This window comes from Notothenia rossii (assembly GCF_949606895.1).
Source record: "Notothenia rossii genome assembly, chromosome: 5".
Lineage (NCBI taxonomy): Eukaryota > Metazoa > Chordata > Actinopteri > Perciformes > Nototheniidae > Notothenia > Notothenia rossii.
The window spans coordinates 62,976,248-62,997,325 of record NC_136903.1 but is presented as its reverse complement, the minus strand read 5'-3'; the positions used below and the strand labels follow the sequence as shown (position 1 = coordinate 62,997,325).

The window sequence follows — 21,078 nt, the reverse complement described above, 5'->3', positions numbered from 1 at the left end:
ACGTTTGTTGTTTAGACACTCTTCAATTAGGAGACGAGAGCACGAGAAATACAAACAAACATTTTGACTGGGAATGTAATCTAACAAGCAGTTAACTAAGTGTTGAGGTGCAAATATCATGGTAAATAGAGTTTCTTTTAAGAAGCAGTACACAAACATTGAACAAGAGGTTTTTATCCATAGACTGTAATGTAATTGTAAGCTGACAAAAAACAGTTTTTCATGTTTTTACCAATGTACAATATTTGTCAACAGTTACAATTTCTCATTTAAAGACAGATTTTACAAAACTATATTGAGATTTAAAAATCTGAATAGGGTTCAATGGCAAGTAGTTTAACACAAACAAGGAATTAGCTTTGTTGTAAAACACAGTAAGAGGAACTAAGTTGTAGAAAAGGAGAAAATATAGAGCTATTTAAAAAATATATTTTCAAAATGTTTTTAAATAAAAAAAGAAAACAATTATTTTATAAGAAATGTAATTATACAAAACATATTCAAAAAAGTAAGTACAACAAAAATATGACAAATTACAACAACAAATAAATGTGTGCATTATTCCAGAATTCAAATGAAAGAGCTATGCCATTTTAAAAGAGGTAGCATTGAACACATATGACATATCGATAAAAGGAATGTATATGAGGAATTATATCTGTTATTTCTCTCATTTATTTAATGTATATTTTATCTATGCCCCATAAAACATGTTTTGAAAATGTTAAATAGATTTCAAAGATGGATACCAAAAATACTGTAGGACAATTACACATATTTGAACCCATTTTCTCTAGATTTCTTTTTAACAAACATTTTAGATTTAATTCTCACAGTGGCTCATTTCAAATGTTACAAACAGATACATATAAAACATGAAATACTAAGGTTTAGTGAGTAAATAAGGTTCAGTAAAGAATGCCTGCCCCCCCTCGCAGACGTCTTTTTTCTGATCTGCCTCTTTTGTCCCTCTGGGGCTCTGTGAGTGAGTTTTCCCTGCTTTCCCACACTCCGTCCATTCACGGCTTTGAAGAACAAAGGAAGTGTGTCTGGTTGCACATCACATTAATTATGGAGTCAGTTTACGAGCAGCGTCTCAGTGCTTCTGAATGGAAATTCCTGTCATCAAGACTCGTCATTACCAGGCTTTTGTAAAATGTCTATCTGGAATGCAGACATACTAAGGATTAATGAACATTCAAAAGCTATTTTCCCCCTCTCTTTTGGATTCAATTTTTTCCTCTGCATTCCAGGCTGTTTATTATGACGGGGGGATAAGTAGGGGGTCTATTCCTGAATTGATCAAGTGCTGGTTAGGAATTTGAAGTTAAACTTGTTTGTGAAATCCTGCAACCAAATTGTATATCAAATATGATCATGTTTTTTATCTCGACAGGAATACAAAAATTGGCTTGATTTGAACTATTTAAAAAGTTCCATTGCATCCAGGATAGTATTAATTTATTAATGTTTATGACTGCATTTGCAGATTAGGCAACATAAACAGACCGGCCTGATGGAGAAGAAATCAAGTAAGCAAGTGCTTTTGCATTGGATAATGTTCCATTAGATACATTTGTACTTACTCAAATGTATGCATGTTCAGTTTCACAAGAATGTAACATGATTTCATTATCTTAATGATGAGCGTGTGCTCAGTCAAAGTCATTGATCCCAGCATCAAGCAGCAGATCTGCTCTCTACAGGGTCACCACTTTCCCAGATTCACACAGAGCTCTGTGAGTCTCTCTCCATCACTCCCCCCCCAGTCCTCCACCTGTTCCCCTGAGATCTAACCTTTGTCCCCCGGGCAATAAAACCATTCAGCGTGCAGCATCTCTCATTGTCTCTCTGAGCTCTCTGATTGGCTGAGACTGTGAGAAAGTGCAGTGAGACCCAGACCCACACATTCATATGGAGATGTGGGACTATAAGTAGGAGGGATGAAGCCAGCAGAGATCAGATTCTCTCGACAGAGACCTCTACAGCACAGAGATCCAGACATGGCACCTACAATCACTGCAGCAATGACCAACTCTCAGGAGCCTCACACTCTTACCCACAAGGTAAATTCAAGATTCAACAAGATTTCAATATTGTCACTCAGATGTTGTCGTTGTTCATGTCAAATCTAAACTCCAGAATAAGATTATTAATGATTTTATTTTTCTTTCTGCAGCTCAGAAAGCCTCTGGTGGAGAAGTTACGCAGAGAGCGAATCAACAGCAGCATTGAGCAGATCAAGTCTCTCCTGGGTCCAGAGTTCCTCAAACAGCAGCCAGACTCCAAGCTGGAGAAAGCAGACATCCTGGAGATGACAGTTTGTGTCCTGAGACGATTGCAGCAGCAGAATCAAGCTTTGGACTCAGCAGCTGTCAACCAGGGCTACTCCAGGTGTGTCCAAGAGGTGACACACTTCATGTCCAAAGAGCAGGGGAAGACTCAGTCCCAGAGAAGACTGCTGAACCACGTCAACAAGATGCAGTGTTCCTCTGATAAGAACCTGAGAGAGGCTGACTTCTCTCTGCTGAGCTCCAGCTGCATAAAAAAGAAGAGTCCAGCCAGAGACTTCTCTGTCTGGAGGCCGTGGTAGACCCCTAAGAACTTGTACAAAAGTGACGCTTATGATTGAACTGAGCAAATACATTTGTACTCTAGGACTTTCTACTTCGCCTCTGTCTTCAGGTACTCTACTTTTGAAGAGTTTTTGCGTGTTTCTGCAATTTATTATTACCTTTTGCAAAGGTCACATTCTGTTTCTGTGATATTTGCAGGACAGCTACTATTTTCTATTTTGAAGGTAGTCTCTTATTTCAGGTATTACTCTGTGAAGTAAAAATGATTGTTCCTAAAGGGAATGCTTCTAATTGTCAGTTACACTGACGTATGTCTGTACTTTTTCTCCATCAAGGAGACAGTTAATCATGTTGCACATGTTTCTGACTTATATGTGATATTCACATACTCTGAGTATTGAAATTACCTTTCTAAAATATGTTAACATTTTAATTGTCTGCATTTTTATCAGATCAATTTTGTGTGTTCATTAATAAAATGTGCTGCTTTATAACTCTGTGAATTACAGCACACATACCTTCTATGAAGGGCATGTTTGGAATGTCTGAATGTATCTCTTTAAACCAAGTGATGCGCAATAAAACAATCACTAAAACAATAAAAAAACTGTTTCTCTCATTTTTATCACCACACATGTCGATTACTGAAAAAATAGTACCAGATCTTAAACCACTATGTATAATGTATTTTGAAAAAGGGCTTGTATAGAAAGCTGACAGATGAACAACACATCATGTCTCAGTCACATCTTGAAGCACTCCTCACCCGATCAGAGGTAGGTTTGTCTTTCTTAAACTCTAATCCACATCTTAAAAATGTGCCTGATAATGTAGACAGTGAGAGCTGCTTAATCATTATATCAGCTGTTAGGTCTCAGATCAACATAATGTGTCTCAGTGAGCTGTTGTAACTTTACAAACAGTTTCAGTATATGTTCACCATGTCTATGTAACTTCACTGGTGGGATGAACACCTCCCTGTTAAAGGATATCAGTGGGAAACTGTCTAACACATAAGGCTGCCTTTGATTATACACCGGAATGGGATGTGGTGAATACAAAGCTCATAGTATATGATTATTATATACATTTTATTCACACTCATGATTTTGTGAACTGTCATTATTCTTTATGCAAACATCTGAGCTCTTTTGTCCAGGTCCTTTAACCTAAAACCTGCCTGTACTTGTGTGGTGGTTGTTTGATGAAGAATTACTTCGATTGTTTGCTTATGCCTGATGTAAAGTAGTCATAGTACCATTGATATATTCTGGTACATCCGATTCCAGATAAGAGTAATGCATGGTGCAATATTGAAGCGACAAACCATGAATGCATCAATCATTATAATATTATTATTTAAAATATATGGTGCTTAAATGGGCTGTTTTGCATAACGAGTACTTTTACTTTTGGTGTTTAAACTTGTTTTGGTTGCTAATACTTTTATAACTTGTTTACTTAGGTATCATTTTGAATGCAGGACTTGTACTTGTATCTGTGTATTTTTACACTGTAGTATACTCCTACTTAAGAAAATAGTCTGTGTACTTCTTCCACTTCTGGTACTACTACAATATATTGCAGGTAACTTCACTAAACTTAGTACTTCATGATTTATTTATTGATTATATAGTTTGTAATAAATCTGGATTTGCAAAAATAATTCTGTTCGGGAAAAGTCAAATGTTTACTCAGAAATGTAACGGCAGGGAAGCAGAAAATGATAATAGGGAATTTAATTGCAAGTACCTAAAGATTGCACTAGAGTAAAGTATTTGTGTACTTAGAATCATTTCACCACTAGTGGGGTGACAGTTAACAGATGGCCTTTCATGAAGCACTCAATGCTTCTTGTGTTACAAAGCGCGCAATCCACTTAAGAGATTGAATTATGAAAGATAAAATGAAAAAATATGACTATTCTGTTTAAGCTCTGACCATGAACAGCGTAAACGATGTATTCCCAAATGCATTGAAACAAGATGATAAGAAAATTATTGAATTTCTTACATATTTATTATTCTGAAGTCTGCAAAAGCAACAAAACACATTTCAATCCACTTTGGATGAATACAAATAATAATTAATGAAACCAAACATGCATACATGGCATACACAAAGCAATAACAAATCCCTTTTCAGAAGAAAGGCTGGTGTTCGATATAATATACCTTGAAACAAGGCAGTAAGACACTGTAAGCAAACTGCAATAACACAATATTAGCCTGTATTTCATTTTCACAGGAAGAATAGGTTAATATCGCTCAGTTGGGCTTAAAATGTTAAGCAGATTTTACTGCAGTTAAACAATATATCTGAAGATTAAGTTCAATCCTTTAAAACATGTTGGTCTTAACAAAAATCATTCTTAGTTAAAGACTGGAATCATAATGCGTGGTCATTATTATTATTTTAAAAAACAACTACAACCACGAGAATAATAAATTCCACAATAGCAGCAAAACATGTTTTAACAAGTTAGCTACGGACTCTTCTTCTCCCTCAGTGACCTCTTCACCTCTGAATCCAATTGTCTTTCTTTCTTCCTCTGGCTTCTGTTAAAGCAACAATAAAATTATAGTATACTCTGTTCTGCTCATCATAAAGCACATAAGGCATTTCTCTAAAATGATCAGATGCAGCTGGTGTTCACAAATCAACAAACTGCCATTATTTAAAGGCAGCTTTGGTGATTTTTCTCAAGTCCATTTCTCATTGTCTTTAAAAGCACAGTGGAGTCAGGTCATCCTCTTCTTCAGGAAACAGACGTAAAATATCCCTTGAATATTTGGAGTAGCCGTTGTGTGTGAGCAGGGCTTTCCTCAGTGTGAGCAGGGACTTGGTCTTCTCCAGGATGTCTGCGACAGGGATGCCGTTCTGCAGGTGCTCTGCAATCAGAGCCTTCAGCTTCTCCACCCCAGTGCTGCATTTCCTCTCCAGAATGTTGAGTTTACACCTGAGAGAGACAAAATCATGGAGTTTAGTCAAATGAACTTATTGAAATAAAAACATATACAGAAATGAAACAGCATATTTGTTATTGAGAGTTTGATGTATTGGAGCTTTGGCTTACCTAAAGAGCTGTTCCTTTACGCTGTCTTGAAAAGCGAGGTCTGCGTAGAGAGCCATTTCCAGGTTTTGCTTCGTGTGTTGAGAAGATCTGTTGTTGCTTGAGAAGGTTCGGAGGAAGTTTCTGATGACATCTGCGTCTGCTGCTCTGCATTTATACTGTTCATCCTGCGCCCTTTGGGCTCTTTCAGCCAATCAGGAGGCTCAGGGTTCATGACAATAGAGTGAATTTAATGCTTGTCACACAGAACAGGTGGGATGCTTTATCTTCATGCCATACATCAGAGAGGTCAGTGGGAAAATGTTTTTCCTGAGGTATACACGGCAACAATTTTGAATTTTGAAACTGATTATAATTTGAAATGGCCAAGACCAATCTAGTCTGGGAAGTAATTTTTTTCAGGATGTACACTTTTTCAGTTATACTAAACAATAATGTCTCAATTGCATCAGCAAATACTATAAGGCGATGAAAAAAGATATATGAAGCATGAATTCCTCCTCTTTCATAGAAAGATCATTAAAAATGTACTGTTAAAATAAATGTTACTGAACAAACGTGTCTAATTACATCAGCAAATAAAACGTTAAATAACCACGGTGCCATATAATTAAACACATTCTTTAAAAATAACCTAATAGCTGCAAAAATGTTATACAATTATATTTTCCAAATCTCTTTGAGTTACATATAAAGCAGATGGCTGATCTGTGAAGTGGATTTTACTTGAAGAAAAACGTCTATTAACCTCTGTAAATAAAATAAACTAGAATACCATATAACTAAATCAGTCTTTAAAAATAAATCTCAAATCTGTAATAATCTTTGAAATGTATATTTTCTGACTGTGTGTGTCTCCACAGTGAGTTAGAGCTAAAGCAGATGGTTTGTGTGTGAAGTGACTTTCTGCCTGAGAACCGTCCCCAGGCTTTGTGGAGCAGACACACTTCCATTGTGTGTGCAGCTGAGCAGCCTGCATTCAGAAGTGTGGGAAGCCGTGTGTCGCTGCGGCTCCAAGCTCCAGAGCGAGAGGAGGGCGTGTGACCGGGGCACGTCCAACCCTGTGCAGGCCACTCAGAGGAGGGGGGTTGGGGGTGGGGGTGGGGGAACCTGACAGCAGACCGACACACAGACAGATGGAGGAGATAAGAAGGAAGGTAAACCCACCTACAAATAATTACATCTTGCAGTTGTTTTAGTGAGCTAGAATAATGAACACAAACAGCATTTAATAAAGCTTTATTTCAGGAAAGAAAAAAAACACATAACCCTCTCAGTTTGCGGCCCTTAACTGTGGAATGGTTGGCCATTGACAAATAGATTTCCCCCCTCCATTTATACCTGTTTAAAAACCCAATCTGTATTATCACCAAAAGATAAGACAAGATAAAAACGTTATAGCCTGATAAATCAATTGTTCCAGCAGTTCATGAGTAAAAAAAGAAAAGGAAAATGTGTTTTTAAGGGGAAAATAGAAATGTAACAGTACAGAAAAAACAAGACAAAAATGGAAATAACAGAGCATAACATACAGCCATAGCTATATACAGTACGTTAGGATGATTGCACCTATCAGGTGTAGCATACATAAAAATAAAGCGTCAATTTACACACATTTTGCTTGTTTGTATTTTGAATTTAGTTGTTTGTGAAGTGTGATTTGTGTTGTGATATTATAAAAATGTTTTATTTACAAAAATTCTTAGGAAATACCCAGATATAACTGTCCCCTAATCCACTCATCAACAGAAAGGGGACTCACATTTTGTGTGAATCACTTTTTGTCTTTTATCAATATTTGTCGGATAATCAAAATTAACTTTTAAAGAAGTAAAATCTCAATTGATGACAGGTAGCATCTAAATGTACCATCAACTCTACACATAACTGACATATCACATGTGGTCCAGTGGGTGTATTTAGTAGGAAGGCTGTAAGCTGCAGAGATCAATTAGTCAAACAACACCCAACACACCACCCCATGATACACCCAGTGTGTGTGTGGTGTGTGTGTGTGGGGGGGGTGTTTAATACTCAATTTGCTTTGGTTTGATGGTTGTTGACACTGATAAACTGGTTCATACTCATTCTCATTGTTATTGAGATGGTTAATTGGAATTACAAATGCAAAAATGAAGTTCATTTTTCATGTAAGCAATATCTTATCTAAATAACTCAATAAAAATAATATAAATATTAGTATTATTAAAGTGTTATTCATAGGCTATGTGCTATATGTTTGTTTAAGTGAGTCAAAAAACGTTAAAGGACGTCAAAAACAGTTTTATGTGTCTCTTAGTTTTATGTATCTCTCTTGCAGATGTTGTAAAAGAAGGGGATGGGTTTGGGGGTCTTATATAAGGTAATGTATTGTAATGTGGACAATATGTAATTGCAGCACAAGTGTCAAGTGAAGAGTGACTTCCTTAATCTGAATTATTAAAATACATTTGAATGGATGCATAGAAAACATGAAACAAATTATTCTAAGATTATCAAAGAGCAATAAGATGAAACAACGTGAGAAGACACTATTTGAAATTAACAGTAATGTTTATTCAAAAAGCAAAAGGAGCTACAACAAGCATGAAAGCTCAAAATAGAGGTGATGATACATCACAACCACAACTTGTAGATCTCTACAAGACACTGTACTCACGCAGAGTAGAGGAACAACTGTTTTTATAAAAGACAAACACACTTGAAGACATTAGAAACTGTTATTTTAAAACAAAAACTCTTTGCTCTTAATAAATAAAAGCAAAACAGTAGGATGTACATTAGAACAGATCAGAATGTCAATATCACAGTGTGATGAATGTTAACTGCTAAAGACATGAATGTTCAAAAAAGACAACATGATAGTCACTGGAAAATGGCAACAGTGTGATATTAAGCAAACCTTTAAGAAAAAAGGTATAAACAATTTGATCTAACAAAAGATCAGTTCTTAGAAATCAGAAGTCCAACACGACAATATATCCATGAAAAGAACAATTACCATTTTTGATAAAAATTATCAATAACAATCAAAAGATTACATATGTAACCATAGCACTGTAATCTACCAACACATGAAGTACAGTGAGGTTGAATAATAATTGCAGATGCAATCAGATTTGGTTCATGAAACATGCATGAGGATATCTTCTCTTTCTTAAATTGAAAGATATAGTTGCTATCTTTCATTAATAAAACACAAAAACAACCTTCTGTATAAACAGAATAACAATTTCTTAATTTTTCAGATTTCAGAAGAATTCAATTCCAGTAACCTTTGACCAATATGGTCATCTCAGTTTGTCTGGTAGTAACTCCTGTCAGTAGCGGTCTACCACGGCCTCCAGGGGGCGCTGTTGACTGGACTCTTCTCTTTGGTGATGCTGGTCTGGACTGTGGAGCTCAGCAGAGAGAAGTCAGCCTCTCTCAGGTTCTCATCAGAGGAACACTGCATCTGGTTGATGTGGTTCAGCAGTTTTCTCTGCTTTTCATTCTGCTGCTGCAGTCGTCTCAGGACACAAACTGTCATCTCCAGGATGTCTGCTTTCTCCAGCTTGGAGTCTGGCTGCTGTTTGAGGAACTCTGGACCCAGGAGAGACTTGATCTGCTCAATGCTGCTGTTGATTCGCTCTCTGCGTAACTTCTCCACCAGAGGCTTTCTGAGCTGCAGAAAGAAGAAAAAAGTCATTAATAATCTTATTCTGGAGTTTAGGTTTGACATGAACATCTCAATGCCAATATTTATATCTTGTTGAATCTTGAATGTACCTTGTGGTTCAGAGTGTGAGGCTCCTGAGAGTTGGTCATTGCTGCAGTGATTGTAGGCGCCATGTCTGGATCTCTGTGCTGTAGAGGTCTCTGTCGAGAGAATCTGATCTCTGCTGGCTTCATCCCTCCTATTTATAGTCCCACATCTCCATATGAATGTGTGGGTCTGGGTCTCATTGCACTTTCTCACAGTCTCAGCCAATCAGAAAGCTCAGAGAGACAAAGAGATGTGGAGCAGACGAGCTGCAACATGCAGTTATTGCATGCGAGGGGGACAATGGTTAGATCTCAGGGGAACAGGTGGAGGACTGGGGGGGTGATGGAGAGAGAGTCACTGAGCTCTGTGTGAATCTGGGAAAGTGGTGACCCTGTAGAGAGCAGATCTGCTGCCTGATGCTGGGATCAATGACTTTGACCTAGCACACGCTCATCATCTCATCCCACACAAGATAGAGAAATACAATTTATCGTGTAATGTAGGTATTTCATGTACCAAAACATAATTTTGATACCGTCAATTTAGTAGAGTGTAGGATGTTTCCTGGGGGTGGGGGGGGGGGGGGTGGCAGCTGTTTCCTGAAGTGTGCCAAATCCCTTTTGAGAATTACTTGGCTGCTGGTGGGATGGATGGATGTCATTAACACCTAACTCTGCCCTCCAGAGCTTTTCCCACACTCCGTCTATTATAGCATAAAATAGTGTCCCTTTACAAATGGACCTTTTGAGGATCCTGTCCCCAAACAGTGCACCACCAATGGAAAAAGGTGGGACCCCGCTAAAATAATTACCCATATTGTTGAAGTGGGTAAAAAGCAATATTAAAATCGAAATGATTGTATTTACATTTCACACATATCATTTATTTAATACAATTGTTAAAAGCTTCCTATTTTGGAGTTACTTTATCTGGTGAACATCAAAGCAACACGTTTTATTTGTCACTTTGTTTATTCAGGGCATTATGAATGTGACAGGAAGTGGACACCGGTTGATGACGCTGCATGTCCGACGCGCCAACATTAGGAAAGGCTAAAAATGGGTGAACAATTAATATTAGAAGAAGTAGTGTTGGAAACGAGTTTTTTTTAACGAAAAGTACAAGGGAGGCTATAGTACAGCACACGAGGAAATATAAGAGGTAGAGTCAGATGTAAAATGTTAATTAAGCCACTGCGAAGGAGAAGCTAACATATAATCTGTTTGGCTCTATGAAACCTGATGTACTTATATGATTCTGTTTTCTTCAAGTTTGTATCTTCCTGGTCGAATGTACTTATTGTAAGTCGCTTTGAATAAAAGCGTCAGCTAAATGCAATGTAATGTAAATGTAATCATCTGTTAATGGCTAACATTGCTCAGGTGTAACGGGGAGCCTGGCTAGTCCATCCCGCCTCCTCCGCCCTCTGTTGGGACCGGTTGGGACTCCCAGCACCATTACGGTAGTTTATTGACTAACCAATAACAGCAAGTGTATCTTAAACTATAGCTTATGTATTTAAGTTTAACGAAAATAAGAAATTGAACAGCATTTTAAAACCGTTAGCTTAACGTGAATGGATTTGAGGAAAATATCAAGATGGCTAACTGGTCAAAAACGACCACAATAAATAAGATGGTCTTTATTACTTCTGTGACACAAACTTGTTATCAGCAGTTGGCAGGACAGGAAGTTAAATGTAAGAGGAGAAAGCACGTAAAGGTGGCCAAGTAGTTAAGCAAAGAACCGTACGTAACTACCCATCACCGGCTAACCGGACTAACATCATTCGTAACGGTACTGTTAGCCCTATGGTTAGCACGGCTCATCCATAACCGGAAGACTGAATTTGCTGCTGTATGTCGGGACTGTCTGGTCTCCTACTACCACCATACAGATGTTTTTGGACTAACACATAAAGTGTCTCTAAAACTTTACTCTGTCGGATATAAAAGGGAGAATAAGAGCACCTACCGTTAAAGGATTTAAGAACATCTTCACTGAACTTCATGAACCAAACCGGCATGACGCAGTGACCTTTGAAGTGAACCGAGCCAACAGGTGCAGCCGTGGCTGAAGGATATTATGCGAAGTTCGTCCCTTTCTCACTGGTGAGTAACTGTAAATGGCTTTTTTCCATTTTCTTTTACCACAAAATTGTCCTGGGCTTTTACATTATATTATTTATAATATATTTATATTTATTTTTACATTGCCCTCAACTGTTTTGCAGCTCTTTCAAAATGTTGCTATCCATGGTTTGGATTAATGACCAAACTATTAAGTAGTGGTGGAAACATTATTCAGATCTTTTAGGAAAGTGAGGGTGTGACAAACTGCAAACTGAACAGTAACTAAAGCTATCAGAAGGATGTTGTGTAATACAAAATACAATATTTGCCTCTAGGATGTAGTGGAGAGGAGTGTAAAGCTATATCAAATGGAAAGGTATGTCGACTAAAAGTGCATTGAATTGTGTGCAGTAATATAGTAAATGTACTTAAGAAAGATATCTCTTGCAAATACAGGCGAAGAGGGATTTGTTTTCTGAGGTATGTTGGTAACTTATTTAATTGTTAATCATAAAATAGTTATTCAGTAACACTATCTGTATTCTTGGTTGGCTATACATTTAATCTAAGCCCCGCGGATCCAGATTGTTCTGTCTTAAACAGCCTGTTACTTAGCATATTAATTAACTGTGTGCAGTTCAGTCGTCTACTGTTAACTATCTTAGGGCTCCAATTATAAAAAAGATATAGTGGAGAGGAGTGTAAAGCTATATCAAATGGAAAGGTATGTCGACTAAAAGTGCATTGAATTGTGTGCAGTAATATAGTAAATGTACTTAAGAAAGATATCTCTTGCAAATACAGGCGAAAAGGGATTTGTTTTCTGAGGTATGTTGGTAACTTATTTAATTGTTAATCATAAAATAGTTATTCAGTAACACTATCTGTATTCTTGGTTGGCTATACATTTAATCTAAGCCCCGCTGATCCAGATTGTTCTGTCTTAAACAGCCTGTTACTTAGCATATTAATTAACTGTGTGCAGTTCAGTCATCTACTGTTAACTATCTTAGGGCTCCAATTATAAAAAAGATATAGTGTTGAGTAAAATGAATCAACTTTTTAGGTAAACCAACATAATATATTTCTTAGAAACTTTTTCAAAAAACGAAACACTCCCAAGATTGAAATGGTTTACAAACGTAGTAACAGGGCTCGACATTATAAATGGCCCGCTGGCCTGGAAGCACTATTTAGACACCCCGGAGATTTAACCACGCCCACTTCCGTCTTACGCAAGGATCGACGTAGCTCTACGCGATAGCGTCATAGAAGCGCGCGAAACCTGAATCTGACAAGCAAAATACCGTCCTTATAAACGCTGCATAATATACAATATAATAGTGCTTCTTTGTCAATATGACTGACGAACGCTGAAAGCCATATCGAAGAGTCCTGAGATTGTATTACTGGTGTTTTATCATCTCAGCTTGTGTAAGTGCAGAATATTGAATATAACCTTGACTATTACTGTGTACTTCATTTATCTGACAGAATTATTTTATGATACTATTTTATATATATATATATATATATATACACACACATTTATTCATTTATAAACATATATATATAAACACACACTTATATGTACTCACACATGTATTTATTCATTTATACACAGAGATGTATTCATTCATTTATATACACACAGCATTATTTAATGATACTGTTTTATATATATATATATATATATATATATATATATATATATATATATATATATATATATATACACACACATTTATTCAGTTTATAAAAAAATATATATAAACACACACTATCTTCTATATATATATATATATATATATACACACATTTATTCATTTATAAACATATATATATATATATAAACACACACTATTTTATATATATATATATATATATATACACACATTTATTCATTTATAAACATATATATATATATATATATAAACACACACTTATATGTACTCACACATGTATTTATTAATGTATACACACATATATATTCATTCATTTATAATATATACACACAGCATTATTTAATGATACTGTTTTATATATATATATATATATATATATACACCCACATTTATTCATTTATAAACATATATATATATAAACACACACTATTTGATATATATATATATATATACACGCATTTATTCATTTATAAACATATATATATATAAACACACACTATTTTATATATATATATATATATATATACACATTTATTCATTTATAAACATATATATATAAACACACACTATTTTTTATATATATATATATATATATATACACACATTTATTCATTTATAAACATATATATATGAACACACACTTATAAGTACTCACACATGTATTTATTAATGTATACACACAGATCTATTCATTCATTTATACACCCACACTCACATATATACACTTTATATTAATTCATTTGTACACACACACATACATATATATATATATATATATATATAAACAAAACAACACAATATAATAAAAACAGTTGCAATAATAACATAATATGGTATGATCAATTCTACCCTTTTGTTTTTGCTCCCATATTTCAATTAAAATATATTTTTCAAAATCAATATTGGTGGGGGCTCTTTTGCAAAGATAATCAATAACACCACCTGACAGTTGTTGCAGATTATACATACTTGTTACTAGGGGTGCACCGAATGGGAAATTCTTGGCCGAAACCGATACCGAAAATAGGAAACAGTTGGCCGAAAACCGAATGCCGAAAGGCCGAAAATGATTAATAGAAATATATATATATTAGGGATGTGCATCTCCATCACTGAGGCCGATGCGATGCGCATCTCGATACGTTACCACGATACGATACATTAACGATACCTTTGAAACACCAGGCGATGCGATACGATACGATTCACCCCTGTTGCGATACAGTTCGATACGATTTGATTCAACATTATGCGATTCGGGGCGATACGATGCGATTCAACACGATGCAAAAATAATGATAATTCAATATGGTACGACAGAGGATTTTTGTTTTATTCCTGATATGCAGCAAATCATACATTAACAAAAAAGTGCTTTACATATTTGGTACTGCACATCCCATCATACCGTTTATTTTTTTACCTTTAAAAGCTCTCCAGAGTACAATTGTATAACACCTCACAGTTAAACAATGTAAGGATGCATTGCTCATGATTAACAATGTGCAAATAACAGCTACCATAGAGCAATGCCCATACAGCTGCCAGCCTGATGTGCTGAACACTCAGAGGCTAACTCACCAGTGAGCAGAAAGCATTGGTTTCTATCTGAACAATAAAGAAAACAAATAACCTTTCACAAACAGGTATTTCATAACTGCTTACAGTAAGGAAGACATTTAAATTATTATTGGCCGTCACAGGCTGCTGTAAGCTAAACATCTCTCTCTGACAGAACACCTCCCTGAGTGATTTAACTCATATGTCTCACTTTCAGGTCTCTCTTTTCAGCCGCAGACCCCATGTCGCCTCTTTATGTGCGTCGCTAAGTTCCTCGTACTACTTGTGTACTTTAAAGCGGCTCGGCATCGTTAACAATTTGCGAGTGATTTTTCAAGTTGACCGTCTGTAGTAATAGTGCCGCGCACATATACCATCAGGACGTTACTGATGGGGTGCGGCTGCGGAGTGATACTGTGTGTATGCAAGTCCGCATCTAGGACGGATCTATGTATCATGGCTGTAGACCTGTTAAGTAATAAAGATACCTCATACAAAGGTCTACGGATACCTTATTACTCTCCATGACCTGCGGTCAACTATATAGCATAAAGGACTATTACACCGTCTTTCTTGAACAATCCGAAGTGTTGCCAAACGTTTGATTTGTAGGTATTTTTCGCTGCGCTGTGTTTCTCTTTCTCCTCAACTTCCGTGTGTGTTGATAACTGAGACTCTCGTTCTCCGTAGTGGCGAAGCAAATATCAAAGATCGTCTCTGCTGAACGTTGACAAGATAAGGGGATTTTATATGAATGAATCGGTTTTTTACCGATGCAAAGACGCTACGCAATCGATGCATCGCGAGTTCAACCCAAACTGTAGCCGATGTGCACTCTTTCAACCGGTGCACTCGCATCTTGAACGTTTATGCCGGTGCACCGATGCGAATCGGTGAATCTTAACATCTCTAATATATATATATATATATATAATGTATACATTTTTTACCAATGTTGTTCAGCTGCCTGATTATGGAAAAATACATGATTATGGCAAAACTTAACTTAAATAATAATCACTATTATGGGTCCATAAAACATTTATTCAGCACTTTTGAATGCATACAGTACATTAATTCCAAGTCAAGTGTATTTTATTTTTCTCTGTAGGATAACTACAACAAAGTGCATTCAGAACAAAGCCAAGGTGCTTTAAAACTGCATAAACATCTAGGCCAGTAGGCCTACAACAAACTAGTGTAAATAAAGACTGTAACAGCCAGGCCTTCAACAACAACAGATGCACCTATAAGTGCATGCATACAAATGTGCAAACTGGATAAATCCACATGAATGTAACTATTTACAAATGAAATTACAATTGAATTTCAAGAATCTGTAAATAAGGCTGTCTGTCCTCATAAGAAAAGTAGTAAACATTGTATAAAGATACATAAAGTGAAAACTGGATACAAAATCCACAATCAATTACAAATTAAATTACAATTGAAAGAATCCCTAAATAAGGTGGTCTGTCCTCATGAGCAATGTAAACAACATTGTATCATTTAGATACCGAAAGTACAATATATTGAACACTGTGCTGCTGTCATTTCCCCCTAATGATAACCTGAGATGGTGAATTATAACTCACAATGAAAATTGTTCAGGAAAGTGGGTATAGAGTAGACATGTAGAACTAGATAAGCTTATGATAAGCCAGCCTTGTCTACTTATTAAGGAAAAGTGGGAGGTTCTTTTTAATGAACAGTAGCTTCTCTGCTTTATGAGCCATAAGTCTGTTCCTCTTCTCATCAAGCACATGAGAGGCAGCGCTGAACAGTCTCTCGCTGTCAGTGCTTGTGATTTGATCTTACTCCGCATATTTGTCCGGGTGTTTTGATTTCAAGTGGTGGAGTAATCCCGAAGTGGTGAAAGTCTTTGCAGTTACACCCCCTCGAGAAATGTCAGCTGAACACGTTTTACAAATCGCAATCTGCGCCTCTTTCTCTGATATCTTTAAATATCTCCAAGCGGCAGACATGTTGGCTGTGAGCCAGCCGCGAGCATGGTCGCGCGCCGTGCTTGTCGCCGCGTTTTGATTACGTCATCACAACAACACGTTAGCTTACCAACGTAACCCTGTTCTCTGACATTCGGTGATATTTTTTCGGTGCTAGAACCCTTTCGGCCGAAAGCCGAAACGGCCTTTTTAACCATTTTCGGCCGATAATTTTCGGCGGCCGAATATTCGGTGCATCCCTACTTGTTACTTACACACATGTGCGATGGTCCCAAAAAAGCCAAAATCTGCACTGTAAAAAAATATATACATTAATTAGGCACTCTGAATAAGAGACTGTGTAATAATCATGCCTTTTAATTGGTGTAAAATAGGTCTCACCAGGTGAAGGCTAGGACAGTGGGAGGGGTGAGGTAGGAACAGGGGACTGCTGAATGCTGAAGTCCCAGGATACAATCCCAAGTTGACTGCATGATCCACTTACCTGTTTGCATCAACTGCAGGAGGTCAAGTAGGGGTCATCTGATGTCCTTTAGGTTGGATCAACACCAGCCTCTGGAAAGATTTCATGACTGCAGAGGGCAGTGGACCTTTAGTCATTTAATACTGTGATGTAGGGTAATGGATTTGTATTAACAGGGAGGTTACATGGGATAAAACAGAGGGATGGGGGTGAAGAGGAGTCAGAGCGTGTAGAGGGGCACTGAGTGTCCTGCCTCTAAACAGAGGGATGGGGGTGATGTTTGCTAATGTATACCTCATATATCCATCAGGAATTAATATTAAATGATGAATTAACCTTACCTCAGCACTGCATAAGTGTGTTCGTCAGTCATATTGACAAAGATGCACTATTATATTGCGTAGAGCTACATCGATCCTTGCGTAATGCGGAAGTGGGCGTGGTTAAATCTAAACTGGGTTGGAATAACAATAGACGCCCCCGGGCCAGCATAACGTACTTTCCACTTGCCCGCTCGGGCCACAAAAAATATTGCTTTAAAAAAAAAAAATGGTCCTGTGGTATTGGTATTTTGACAAGCAATTTTGTTAAATTGTTTCGTTTATTAACGCTACACCATAGCGTTTCGTGAGTCGGTTGTTGTTGTTGGGTGAAAAGCAAAAAGCTGTTTGCTGCGGTGCGCAGCGCGAGCAGGCTCCCGTGAGCGGGAGCGCGCTCCTTCACTACAGACTATCGCGCCACCTAACCATTCGCCAAAATGTTTTTAATACCAGCGGTAACCGGCCAACCGCCGGGCAACAAAACAATCTTCAAATAAAAGAAAGTCACCGGAGGAGTTCAAGGAGAGTGACAGGGAATATGAGAAGAAGTAGTGCAGTGACGCGTCCTAAAACCCTTTTATAATATATCGATTAGATTTATTATTCGAAAATTATAAAAGTAGGGTAGACATGTGGAGATTATCCGGCTGAACAAAACGTGCATTTATCAAACAGGTTTGTTTTCCACAGACCTTATTTCTAGCTATTTGCCGAAACCCTGTGGAGAAATCCCATTGCTTTTTTGTCGAGGGAACCAGCAGCTTACTTCCTGGTTTTAGGACGCGTCACTGCACCTCTCAATATGATGCCAATATAAACAAGGTCTTCTGTCGGCTCTGTACATCAATGCCGGCCTATGCTGACAAGTAAGTGAAGAGTAGAAAATATAAAGGTATTGGCTATAGGGAAATGTCCCAGCAGTTTAGGATAATGAAGGTTCTAATCTGACCTACTACATAGCCATTACATTTCTAACTCCTAATGACAGGAAGGCAGAAAGCGAATTATACAAATAATAATACTCATAATAATAGCAGACATTTTTTAACAATGACCACAATATCATTATTTGAATAAACCAAATATGAACAATTGAGGAAAATGAGGAAGAACTGATTATTCAAATGTTGTAGTACAAGTAGTAATGTAGTTAGTGCATTCATTACTATTGCAACAAATGTATTCATTTTCTTCATTATTAGTCGATTTTTTTTGGACGAATGCTCCGGGCCAGTGGTTACAATGGTGGGGCCAGTAATAATACAATTCCACCGGCCCGGAGTGCCAGTGGCATTTTACCCTTAATGACTACCCCTGAGTAATGCTGCTGATTTCTACTATCAGATGGGCAGTTACAACCAAATGCGTAATACAAAACAAGGTTTTAATTGTAAGAGTCAGTATGTCTTTTAGTCTCTGTGCCTTCAGGGCAAAGGTCTAGATCTATTGTCCCACAGGGCTCTGTGAGTGAGTTTCCTCTGTTTTCCCACACTCTGTCCTTTTAATTGAGAAACAAAATAAGCGTGTCTTATCCATCCCTTAAATGTGGGGTAGGTAATTTTGGAGAAACCATCTCGAGTGCGCTATCATTTGAAAATAAACAGCCGGGAAAAATCTCCCACTTCCTTACAGAGCCCCTCCTCCAACACACACGAACGCACACATGACCAATGAGGGCACGAGATAAGTTTGTGCACAGATGGAAGGCTGACAGGCAGGTATGCCATCCAGTTATTTTAGCCGGGCCGTCTAAAATGATTGGTCGCACTTTTTACATTACTACGGCTTCCAGAGATTACATTTTTGTATGGATTTTTTGTCAAAGCACTTAAGATATTCATTGCTATCGGGATGTTAAGAGCATTCCATGGAATATAACAAAAAGTGTATCTCGAGCCGGTTTCTCAAAACTTACCTACCCCACCTTTAAGATATAATATCTGACCTCAAAAGAGAACAATTGTTTACTTTAAAGTTTTCACATTGAAACACCTAAACGGATATTAGTTGTCAAAAGAATGTAGCATCATCAACAGTGTTTTTGAAATGAACTTTTTGTTAATTAGTTTGATGGTTTAACTGATTCCATATAGATTAATAAAACATTGATGACTCGTTGTAGTCACCTTTTTAACAGGTTTGTAATGGACAAACAATTAACTGTTTGTGCTAAATTTGTCGATTAAAGGTAGAAGTGATGATGGAGAGGGACCTCTATTAATTATTGCACAATGTAAGTTAAGAACATGAAACAACGCAAAACTTTTAACTGGCAGTGTTTGTTTATTCAACAATGCACAATGAGCAACATAAAGAATGACAGCTTCAACAACAACTTGTAGATTTCTACAAGACACTGTACTCACACAGAGTAGAGGAAGAACCGTCTTTACAAAAGACCAAAGATGAAGAGTGTTTGAGCACACAGTGCTCACTTTCCTTTCAAGATACTTTTTCCAAATGAATTAATAACATTTACACTTAAAAATAGCTAAAAGAAACCTTACAACAGGTCCCATCATTATTAATAACCAAAAAGTCAATTCATTATTACAATTAATAAGAATAACATAGACACTGGAAAACTGAAGCAGTGTGACATTAATAAAGCCTTTAAAAAAAAAAAGGGTAATTCAAAGGAGGAACATATTGATCTTAAAACAGATCATTATTAAACAATCACAGAAAGTGAGGGAATGTCCATAAATAGGACAAATTAGATTTGTGATCAAATTATCAATAAGAATTCAAAGGTAAAAAATATCACCATTGCCTAATATAGTGTATACCAAAACTTGCAATAGGAAAACTAGGATATTAAACATATCTTTAAGGAAAGGCTTTTGATCAAAATGATCAGTAAATATTTCAAATAAAATAAACAGACTTATCAATAGTACTGTATTTGGCCGATACATTAAGTACAGTGATGCATAATAATAATTGCAGATGCAATCAGATTTAGTTCATGCAACATGCACGAGAACATGTTCTCTTTCTTAAAATGAAAGACATAGTTGCTCTGATTTCATCAGGAAATGTAATCTTAATAAGGAAAACCAACCAAACCAACCGTCTCTACAAACACAAGAACAAGTTCTTAGTATTTCAGAATTTAGAATAATTCACTTCCAGTAATCTTTGACCACTATGGTCATCTCAATTTGTCTGGAAGTAATTCCAGTCTGTAGGGGTCTACCACGGCCTCCAGGGGGAGCTGTTGACTGGACTCTTCTCTTTGGTGATGCTGGTCTGGACTGTGGGGCTCAGCAGAGAGAAGTCAGCCTCTCTCAGGTTCTTATCAGAGGAACACTGCATCTTGTTGACGTGGTTCAGCAGTCTTCTCTGGTACTGAGTCTTACCCTGCTCTTTGGACATGAAGTGTGTCACCTCTTGGACACACCTGGAGTAGCCCTGGTTGACAGCTGCTGAGTCCACAGCTTGATTCTGCTGCTGCAATTGTCTCAGGACACAAACTGTCATCTCCAGGACGTCTGCTTTCTCCAGCTTGGAGTCTGGCTGCTGTTTGAGGAACTCTGGACCCAGGAGAGACTTGATCTGCTCAATGCTGCTGTTGATTCGCTCTCTGCGTAACTTCTCCACCAGAGGCTTTCTGAGCT

At 37.1% G+C, this 21,078-nt stretch overlaps 4 protein-coding genes and 1 long non-coding RNA gene across 6 annotated transcripts in view; 2 read left to right on the top strand and 3 right to left on the bottom strand.

The window, feature by feature from the left end:
* Positions 1 to 1,943: 1,943 nt before the first annotated feature.
* LOC307038857 (transcription factor HES-5-like) lies at positions 1,944 to 2,593 on the top strand (the record flags this gene model as incomplete). Its single annotated transcript, XM_079680532.1, has 2 exons — positions 1,944 to 2,066; positions 2,180 to 2,593. 2 exons carry the CDS (start codon positions 1,944 to 1,946, stop codon positions 2,591 to 2,593), a joined length of 537 nt encoding a protein of 178 aa, XP_079536658.1.
* Positions 2,594 to 4,628: 2,035 nt separating this feature from the next.
* LOC307041634 (uncharacterized protein) lies at positions 4,629 to 6,741 on the bottom strand. The gene is made up of 2 exons (XM_079685088.1): positions 5,653 to 6,741; positions 4,629 to 5,535 (listed from the first exon to the last, which is right to left on the bottom strand). Exons 1-2 carry the CDS (start codon positions 5,706 to 5,708, stop codon positions 5,301 to 5,303), a joined length of 291 nt encoding a protein of 96 aa, XP_079541214.1. The 5' UTR covers positions 5,709 to 6,741; the 3' UTR covers positions 4,629 to 5,300.
* A 1,442-nt stretch (positions 6,742 to 8,183) lies between these two features.
* Positions 8,184 to 11,411, bottom strand: LOC307039998 (uncharacterized protein). Its single transcript, XM_079682493.1, has 3 exons — positions 11,369 to 11,411; positions 9,418 to 9,545; positions 8,184 to 9,313 (listed from the first exon to the last, which is right to left on the bottom strand). Exons 1-3 carry the CDS (start codon positions 11,403 to 11,405, stop codon positions 8,981 to 8,983), a joined length of 498 nt encoding a protein of 165 aa, XP_079538619.1. The 5' UTR covers positions 11,406 to 11,411; the 3' UTR covers positions 8,184 to 8,980.
* A 15-nt stretch (positions 11,412 to 11,426) lies between these two features.
* Positions 11,427 to 21,078, top strand: part of LOC307039996 — a 23,953-nt gene continuing 14,301 nt past the window's right edge. For both annotated transcript variants that reach the window (XR_013808392.1, XR_013808393.1), the window contains exon 1: positions 11,427 to 11,505. This is a non-coding gene — a long non-coding RNA (uncharacterized lncRNA). The remainder of the gene's footprint in view (positions 11,506 to 21,078) is intronic.
* LOC307039994 (transcription factor HES-5-like) overlaps positions 20,654 to 21,078 on the bottom strand; it is a gene marked incomplete at both ends in the record, with an annotated part of 19,274 nt that continues 18,849 nt past the window's right edge. The window contains one exon of the mRNA XM_079682490.1: positions 20,654 to 20,911. Coding sequence (XP_079538616.1) covers positions 20,654 to 20,911 — 258 coding nt within the window. The remainder of the gene's footprint in view (positions 20,912 to 21,078) is intronic.

Excerpts from the sequence above, each read along its gene's own strand:
- LOC307041634 (XM_079685088.1), bottom strand. The coding sequence starts at position 5,708 with ATGGCTCTCTACGCAGACCTCGCTTTTCAAGACAGCGTAAAGGAACAG. Across the intron at positions 5,536-5,652 it reads GTAAAGGAACAGCTCTTTAG|GTGTAAACTCAACATTCTGG; the intron begins GTAAGCCAAAGC and ends TGTCTCTCTCAG.
- LOC307039998 (XM_079682493.1), bottom strand. The coding sequence starts at position 11,405 with ATGAAGTTCAGTGAAGATGTTCTTAAATCCTTTAACG. Across the intron at positions 9,546-11,368 it reads TGTTCTTAAATCCTTTAACG|GAGGGATGAAGCCAGCAGAG; the intron begins GTAGGTGCTCTT and ends GACTATAAATAG. Across the intron at positions 9,314-9,417 it reads CTCACACTCTGAACCACAAG|CTCAGAAAGCCTCTGGTGGA; the intron begins GTACATTCAAGA and ends TTCTTTCTGCAG.